At 33.3% G+C, this 9,650-nt stretch overlaps 1 protein-coding gene and 1 long non-coding RNA gene across 2 annotated transcripts; both read right to left on the reverse strand.

Annotated features, from left to right (window-relative positions):
• Nucleotides 1–1,071: 1,071 nt before the first annotated feature.
• LOC108470754 (uncharacterized) lies at nt 1,072–5,813 on the reverse strand. The gene is made up of 4 exons (XR_001869378.2): nt 5,598–5,813; nt 5,183–5,409; nt 4,525–5,030; nt 1,072–1,272 (listed from the first exon to the last, which is right to left on the reverse strand). It is a non-coding gene; the product is annotated as an uncharacterized LOC108470754 (long non-coding RNA).
• A 2,616-nt stretch (nt 5,814–8,429) lies between these two features.
• Nucleotides 8,430–9,296, reverse strand: LOC108473909 (uncharacterized). Its single transcript, XM_017775730.1, has 2 exons — nt 8,787–9,296; nt 8,430–8,609 (listed from the first exon to the last, which is right to left on the reverse strand). The coding sequence occupies exons 1-2, from the start codon at nt 9,294–9,296 to the stop codon at nt 8,430–8,432; spliced, it is 690 nt and encodes a 229-aa protein (XP_017631219.1).
• Nucleotides 9,297–9,650: the final 354 nt, after the last annotated feature.

Below are 9,650 nucleotides of genomic sequence, written 5' to 3' on the forward strand. Positions count from 1 at the left end.
AATGGGCATTGATAATAATATTTCCTCTGATATCAATACAGCTTGGTTACCAACATACACGGCAGAAGAGGTCTTTTCAGCTTTGAAAGGAATGAGACCCACTAAAGCACCATGCTGTGATGGTTTTCTGGCATTATTTTTCAGAGATTCTGGCACATTGTGTAACACCCCTATCTCGTATTCGGCGCCAGCCGTTCAATACACATTACTCAACATACATAACTCATACATTTATGCATTCATAATCAAATACCATTCAAAAAAATTATGTTGTCCCTTATAAGGATTTACGAGTCCTTAAACATGCTTTAGAAGTGGTTTGGGACTAAACCGATAGCATATAAAAATTTTAGAAACTTAGGAAAATTGCAAACATACAGGGGTCACACGCCCGTGTGAACTGGCCGTGTGCCTTACACGGCTCCAGACACGCTTGTGTCTCAGGCCGTGTAAAAACAGAGCATACATACTGACTTGGGTCACACGGCCGACCACACGCCCGTGTGCCCTTCTAAGTGGCCACACACGCTTGTGTGCTAGGTCGTGCCAAAACTGTAGGGTATACTGACTTATATAACATGGCCAAGTCACACGCCCGTATGCTAGGCGGTGTGCCAAATAGGAGGTATACTGACTTGTACCACACGGCTAGTCATACGCCCGTATGTGAGACCGTATGGAGCATACTGACTTCATTTAAAATCAACACCAGGGGGCACATGGCCGTGTAACATGACCGTGTGTCACACACGGCTGAGACACACGCCCATGTCTCTGCCAGTGTGGATAAAAATAGGCTATTTGCAAAGCCATTTTGCCACCCTATTTTCACATACATGCATAAGCATAAATTTTAATCAATTCATAACTCAATAGGCAGCCATTTCAATACATTTTATACATATTTAATACCAATTCAACATAGTATTCAAATACTCAATTAACATCATGCATTTTCCAATCATGAGTCAACCATAAATCAAGATAACATTTGCATAATTCCATTCCATCTACTACTTATCAAACATACCATAATTGAACACTTATAGACAACCAAAACATTATATCCAATTTAGCCAAATCACATGACTTAGACTTATACCACAAAATGTACCAAAAATTCATTATCTCAAGTAACCATACTTATCATCTTTAATACTAGCCTATACATGCCATATTTATATATATCCACAGATTCAAAAGTACCAATCGGCAACTGGATAATGTGATGCGTAACTCCAACTTGTCCGAAGCGAGTGAGCTATCGAACCTCTATAAAACATGGAAAAAGAAACAGAGTAAGCTTTATAGCTTTGTAAGCCCGTATAATTCAGAATTAAACTTACCATTTATACATAATCAAAGCAATAATTAAGGTGTATTCAATTAAATCACCAAATGCCTAAACACAAACATTTATAAGAAGTTAGTTACCTAAATACATAAAAACATCCATTAACTCAATATAGATACTTAATACATTGTATCATATCAACTTCACATACATCATTTACATCATTTATAACATTTTACTTTCAATCGTATAACAGTAATTCGTTCGTATAAATAGTACTTTACCATATCACAGAATTTATGCCCATTGAACTTATTAGAATCTCAAGGGATAGTCGAGTGATATACAGTACATATAATTTAGTAATCTGTCAATTCCTTGTCATTTTCCACTATTTCGAGTTATGAACAGTAAGCTCTTCCTGAGCTGATGGACAATAAGATCTATTGAGCTGAAACGGTAAGCTCTGATGAGTTGAATCAATAAGCTCATACGAGCTGAGAACAGTAAGCTCCATCGAGTTGAAAACAGTAAGCTCTTACGAGCTGATATATCGGTAAGCTCATTCGAGCTGCGGTGAGTCCGCAACACATGCAGGATCTTAACCAAAATAGTAACCCTAGTGACATGTCAGTCGTATCCTACGAATATATACAGTTCAAATGGGGCTCGGTAACTATCAGTTTATATCAACAAGGCAATATTATTACAAGTATATCAATTAATCAATTATATACATACATTTCAAATAATTACAAGTATTTAAAAGTTTGATTCTAATTATACTAACTTACATCGAGTTGCTCGGATAGTAATTATCGGCTAATCGTCAACTTTTCCTTTTCCACGATCTAAACTCGATTTTAGCTTATCTTGATCTATATAATATCAAATTCAGCTTATTTAATTAACTATTTATGAAATTTAGTCCAAAACACATATTAGGACTATTTTACGCATTTGCCCCTAAACTTTTACATTTTTACAATTTAGTCCTTTTCACATAAAATTGCAAATTCATGCAATCTAGTACAATTATATGCTTAGACGAATTTACCACATGTTACTAGCAGCCCATATTTTTAATTTATTCACACTTTTACCCACCTAATTTTACATTTTATCAATTTAAACCCTTTTTGACATTTTTGTCAAAAGTCACTTTACAAAACTAGTAAATCTATCAATAAACCTTCATATATTATCATAACTCATCAATTTAATCAAGTATTCAATAATGGAAACATGATAAATCTTTAATAATTTTGAAAATTAGGGTACGAGCTAGCTAGAGTACGAAGCAACGATATCAAAAACATAAAAATCATTAAAAATCGAGCTAAAATGAACTTACAATTGAAGATCCAAGTGACCGAACCTAAAAGTCAAACAATAGCTTTCTTCTTCTTTAATTTTTGGCTAGACAGATGAATGAAGAAAAAAACTTGGTTTTGTTTTATTAATATTAACATTAATTACTAATTTACCTTTATAACCTTTAAAAATATTATAAATTACACCAATTGCCATGCTATCATCATCCACTAACCCATAAATGGTCTATTAACCACTTAAGGACTTTACTTTAATGTTCTATAGTCATTTTTACCGAATTAAGCATTCAAACAGTAAAATTTCTTTACGAAACTTTTACACAATAATTCTATCATGCTGTAAACTTTAATAAAATAATAAAATAAATATTTTAACCTCGAATTTATGGTTTCAAAACCACTATTTTGATTTGACTCAAAAATGGCCTGTTACACATTTTAGGTAAAGATGTTGAAATTTTTTGTTTGGAATTCTGAATGATGGCAAAGATTTTGACTCTTTAAACCTTACAAATATTGTGCTTATTCCAAAAATCCGAAACCCTATTAGTCTTGTCAACTTCAGACCTGTTAATTTATACATAGTTATCTACAAGATTATGGCCAAAACAATTACAAATCGTCTTCAAGAAATTATTGGAAGATGTGTTGACAGCGCTCAAAGAACTTTCATTCCTAAAAGGTTAATCTCTGACAATGTGTTAGTAGCCTATGAAGTTTTACACACGTTACTCAGAAACATACTGAAAAAAAAAAGATTTATGACAGTCAAATTAGACATGAGCAAAACTTATGATAGAGTTGAATGAGATTTTCTAAAGGAAGTAATGCTTCGAATGGGCTCTGCAAAGGAATGGGTGGCTCTAATTATGAGATGCATCTTTACAGTTTCTTATACAGTGAACATTAATGGGAGAAGAGGAAATGTTTTCAAACCCACTAGAGAGCTTCGTCAAGGTGATCCCCTTAGCCTTTTTCTTTTTCTAATATACAGTGAGGGACTCTCATATTTGATAAGACTGGCAATAAGAGAGGGCTTGTTAAAAGGAGTAAAGGCTAGTAGAAGGGGATCAGAGATATCACACCTACTGTTTGCAAATGATTGTATTTATTTGGTGAAACTACAAGAATAAGAGCAATAATTTTAAAAGAAATTTTGAAGGAATATGATCAATGCTCAGGTTAATGCGTGAATTTTAATAAGTTGACGATTTTTTATAGTTTAAACACAATAGAATGGGACAAAGAAGAAATCTCGACTTCGGAAGACGGAAGAAGGATTTGAGAATTGAAAATTGGAGTACAAGGCTACTGTCACAAGGGGGAAAAGAGGATTTTATAAAATTTGTGCTTCAAACAATACCAACTTATGCTATGTCATGTTTTCTCTTACCAAAATCTTTATGTGGGAAATTAGAAAATATTTTCGCTAGATTTTAGTGGCAAAAAGGACAGGGAAAGAAAGGGATACATTGGTGTCAACGAAAGTTTATGTATCGCGCAAAAGAGGAGAGGGAATGGGTTCTAGAAATATGTCTTAGTTCAATATTTACCTACTAGCTAAGTAAGGATGGAGGATTATTAATAATCAGAATTCTCTTGTTACGCAAGTTTTTAAAGCAAAATATTTTCCAAATGACCATTTTTTAAATTCTCATTTGGTAAATACAAGCTTTTATATATGGAAAAGTATCTGGGCGGTGAAAGGTATTTTGGTAAAAGGAATATGCTGGAGGGTAGGTACAGGTACTGATATTTCAAGTAATGACGATGCTTGGATTCCAAAAGTAGTTTATTTTAGATTATCTCAATTGTTAATTCTATGCGAGATTCTAAAGTCAATGAGCTGATCGACAGTAATGAAAGATTATGGAAAAGAGAACTGATTAATAATACCTTTTCGGAGGAAGATGCTGGAAAACTCCTCCGATCCCTTTGGTACGAACACCTCATGATGATTTTCTTGTTTGAGGAGGCAAGTATTCAGGCGAATTTTAGGTCCGTAGCGCCTATAAACTATTATAAACTTCTGATGAAAATCCTAGAGCTTACACTTTACAAACCGTCTACAACAATTTTTACAAAAAACTTTGGCTCCTAAATCTACCATCAAAAATCAAGATTACAATATGGAGAGTTTCATGGAACTATTTGCCTACAAGGGTTAATATGCAACATAGACAACTTGTTAGTAATACAAGTTGCCCCCGATGTGGTGGAAGAACCGAAACAATTGATCATATTTTTTGTGAATGTCCTGTTACAGTGGAAGTTTGGAAAACACTATCAATTCAGAATATTCTCATGGACACGAATATGGATTTTGTACAGTGGATTGCCTTGGTCTTTGATCAGTTTTCCCCATGTCAATGCTGCCTTTTCTGTTGTGCACTTTGGGCCATCTGGGGAGAAAGAAACACAATAATGCATGGAAAGAAAACTAGTATAGGCCACGAAATAGCAAACTTCATAAAAAACTATATTGTTGAGCTTAATGGCCTCGAAAAAAGAAATCCAGTAAGTATGAATAAGATTAGAAGATGGAGCCACCCACCTATTGAGTTCATTAAAATTGATTTCGATGGTGTGTATGATGGGAGTCATCACCAATCAGCTTCAAGTATTGTGGTAAAAAATGAAGAAGGGATAGTCCTCTTATCTTGCTAAAAAATCCATCAAGGCGTAGCCTCTGCCTTTGCAGCTGAAGCAATTGTATGTCGAAAAACAGTCCAAGTAGGATTTGAAAAGAAATGGCCGGAGATCATAATCAAAGGAGACTCTCTAGCAATAATTAAGAAATGTACAAACATGAGTCAAGATCGATCACAGATTGGAGCGCATATATATATGATATTCAACAGACAACAAACAGATCTAGAAATTTCATGTTCAAACATATACCGAGATCTGCAAATACTCTTGCTCATATTTTGGCAACAGAAACCTTAAAAAGGTAGGAGGAGGTGTACCTGGTAATGAAAATCCCTGGGTATGCCGAAAATAAAAAAAAAAAGATCAATTGGGAGCGTGAACCAGACTGAGGAATGACTGGAGAATAAGATAAATGAGAGGAAAGTTTAAGAAAAGTAAATGAATCAGTTTTTTGAAAGAAACAGCTTTCCCAAGAACTGAACCGTCAAAAGAAAAAGTAGAAATGATAGACATTTGATAGGACAGGTTTCAGTAATTCTGATTGGGCTTTCGTTCGACGCATTTATTTTTGATTCTAGACTATTCTGCATAGATGTCTAGATAGTTTTTCTTTTTGGGCCACTTTAAATTTTTGGGCCGTTTTAGTTATCTATTATTTTTTTTTTACTCTTTTGGACTTTTACTATGTAATTTTACTTTCTCTATTTTAATAAAAGCCCAGTTTGAAATTTAGTAAAAAAAAATTGACATATGTATTTTTTTAAAAATATTTCACTATACTTATACATAACAGTTATCATCTACCTAACCTTACTTGTGAAATCTAAAAACTCTACTAACAGTGTACCAAATAATTTTCCATAATTTTAAACTTAAATAACAATTGGTTAAATATTTAAATCGCAAGTGAAACAAAAAATTAGTGTGAAAATCGCTTCACATTGTGGGAGGAGGATGTTTAGATTATTCTACAAATTTCCAGATTCGTCAAGTCTGTGCAAATATAGGTCGATGAAACTTGTTGTAGATGATGAGCCGCATCGCACTTCCGCATAAACAATGGATCTGCTGGGCTGGATGAGCAACCTTCTCTGGAAAATAATAGTGAAAAGCCATGTCACTTGGAACGGAACTGGTTGCTTACTTACTTTTAGTAAGACCACTTTGGTAAGCAAAATTCGATTAGATAGGCATGGTTGCTTACAAGACAAGACAAAAGACAACTTCTAGATGTTCTTTGCCTGAACATATAGAGGAAGCAACCTTCTATCTGGCCTCTGTATACTTGTCTGGAAACGTTGAACCAATTGAGTTGTTAGCTGAGTTAGCGGATGTTGAGCTTGTTCAAAATGTTATTCCATTAAATCAACAATATGAAGTTCATGACTCATATATAGAGGTTCCAAGAGCATCTATCGGTGGACGAGTTTGACTTTAATTTGAATGTTGGGTAGGTAAAACCGTGAGATTATGGAACAAAAATATAATCTTCAATATATTAAATCTAAATATTAACAATGAATTAAAATATAACATATAATATATAAATTATTATTACAAATAATAAAAGCATACCTTAAAACTATCACAATTTCTCTCTAAAATTCCAATACAAATAATTTTTTCTTTACAAAACTCCAACGAAAAACAACCAACTAAAAAAATTTATAAACCCATAAAAAACAATTTTTGTGAAAAAAATAATTTTTTATGTTATGACTGTTGCATATCCGTTCGCTTTGATTTGGATGGCATTCTAAAAAAACTTTGTGTACGTGGGGAGGGGAGAGACCGGTAACATATATAAGAGATAAGGTAAGTTAAGAAAAAAGAAAAAGAAATGGTAAAAAGGGAAAAAAGTTGTTGTACATTAGGGCTGAGAGTCATGACTCTTTTTTATTTCATCAAACTCTTTTTTTTTTTTAAAAATCAGTAATGTTAATATGTCAGTCGGCGTCATTATAAAAAATTATATTTTTATTATATAATATATAATTTTTACAAAATATTAGTATTTTTTTTAGTGTGGCCTGATCACTTAACCATACTAAGTAAAAAAAAAATTAACTTCACCGGGATTGATGGTTTAGATAGGAATGAAATATAGGGTGATGCCAACGACACCAAATTTACCATAAAAACACTCAATTTTTGCAGATAATCTTGGTGGAATACCTTTTTTCTAATTTTTTTTTATTTTAATAAAAAAAACCCATAGATCTTCAACATGATTTGCGTTTTATTCTACGCATTTAAGTTCCAAACTTTATCGTTGGCTTTTTAGTTCTCAAGAGGGTAATTTTATTATTTCTTTTCCTATAGCATTGATGGTTTTTTGGTCTTTTTAGTTTCTCATATTGACTATTAAAGCACTGGAATTGAAATATTTAAACGTGAAAGGCCTAAAAAGGTTAAAAACTTAAGAGGGACCAACGCTGTAATTTTAAAATACGGCAGCTCTTAAGAACAATTGTAAAAACACTGAAGGACCTTACAAAATTATTCCATTAATTTCAGTATAAAACCCATCCTTGGTTTAAAAAAATAAATTATATTAAGATTATCTAAAAATATAATTTTTAGGCACCAATAAAATAAGCCACATCATTAAATTTTAAAATAACAAAATATTATTATACACTCATCTATATCTATTAATTTCAAGTATAAAACCCCATCCTTCATTTAAAAAAATTATATTAAAATAATCTAAAAATATAATTTTTAGACACTAATAAAATAGTGCCACATCATTAAATTTTAAAATAACAAAATATTATTTTTTAAGAAAAAATACAACGATTGGGCTTTAATTAATTAAAAAATAAGATATATACACAATCCAGGAAACAAATAAAAACAATCAGACCATAAAACTTTTGGCCCAAATTCTACTAATAAAAGAATATTCTAGAAACTAAACAAATGCAACCCTTTCACCCAATCAGAGAGCTCTGTGTGCGTCTCCTCCTTTTATCTATCTTTTCATTTTGGAAACGTTCCAGAATTTCAAGGAAATTTGTTGCCCCATGACTTTTGATTTACTTTTTTTCTTTCCCTTTCCATTTCATATCCTTTCGTCTTCTCCTGAATCTTGTTCTCTGTTACTTTAATTTCATCAAAACCCTTTAATGATGACTCATAGCCGATTAGAGATGTCGTTTCCAGCCTCGATCAACTTTTGCTTCAGTATCAACCTGTCCATTTTTAGAGGTGTCGTTGCCAGCCCCGATTAGAGATGTCATTGCATGACCGTGGTTAGCATCTCTTTGCCTGTCCATTTTTAGCCCCTCTGATGCCAGGTTATGTGCTTCTGCATTTTCTGTTCTCTTTACATGTTGGAATTGACATTCAAAAAACATTGTTCTTCGTTCTTTTATGTCAAAAATAAAAGGTCCTATTTTCGATCTGTCTCTGTTTTGATTCTATATCTTCTTTATCGCTGTCAAAGAGTCACCTTTAATGATAACATGAGTTAAGCCTAGTTCTCTACCTATATTAACTACTTGTAAACATGCAATGGCTTCAGCTGCAAAACTAGAGGAAATGTTGGTATGTATTTGCTCTTTTGATACTGTAACTACTCCTTTGGGATTCCCGACTATTACTTCTGAACATGACTTTTTCTCCTTTTTATCGAAAGCAGCATCGAAGTTGATATTGAAGAAACCTTGTGGCGGAGGCCTCCATGACTTGAGATTCTGATCCGAGGTGAGTTCCTTTCTTTCAATATCTTTTAGTTCTTGTATGTACTTCTTGATGAAATTTGCTGTTTCTGCTCTAGACCGCTTCTGAGTTTCGTGAACCCAACTATTCCTAGTTGACCAGATAGCCCATATGGCGTAGAGAAATATTCGGACTACTTTTGTTTTACTGTTTAACACCGTCCAGGTAAACCATTCCATATATTCAGACTGTAAAATGTTCTGGGGCCATGCAAACTCTAATTTTGCCCATGTTTCTTTGGTGACAGCACAATCACAAAAGATATGGTCTCTATTTTCCTGCCCTTGCATGTACCTCTGGCAAATGTCGTTATTAGTTACTCGCTTTGTTTTTAAGTTTACTAGGGTAGGGAGATAATTAAGAGTGGATCTCCAAGCTGTAATTCTAATTTTTGACGGGAGGTCACTTGTCCAGATTTTTTTGTAAAAATTATTATTCTCACTTTGGTTGTAATTTCCATTACTTTGTAAGAGAATTTTGTACCCACTACATACCGTATATTCGTCGGATGCCTCGCCTTTCTAGCACAGAAAGTCGTCATGAGGAGAACGGGCCAATGGGATTAATAAAATCTGTTGTGCAACCTCTTCCGAAAAGGTAGTGCGAATCAACTCCGACTTCCATGTTCTGTTTCTATGCTAGAT

Source organism: Gossypium arboreum, chromosome 11, assembly GCF_025698485.1.
Source record: "Gossypium arboreum isolate Shixiya-1 chromosome 11, ASM2569848v2, whole genome shotgun sequence".
In the NCBI taxonomy this organism is placed as follows: Eukaryota; Viridiplantae; Streptophyta; class Magnoliopsida; order Malvales; family Malvaceae; genus Gossypium; species Gossypium arboreum.

What these genes read in the sequence shown, in the direction of transcription:
- LOC108473909 (XM_017775730.1), bottom strand. Translation starts at nt 9,296, where the DNA reads ATGCAAGGGCAGGAAAATAGAGACCATATCTTTTGTGATTGTGCTGTC. An exon ending in AAGCCATTGCATGTTTACAA is followed by an intron (nt 8,610 to 8,786) that starts GTAGTTAATATA and finishes CAACATGTAAAG; the next exon opens with AGAACAGAAAATGCAGAAGC.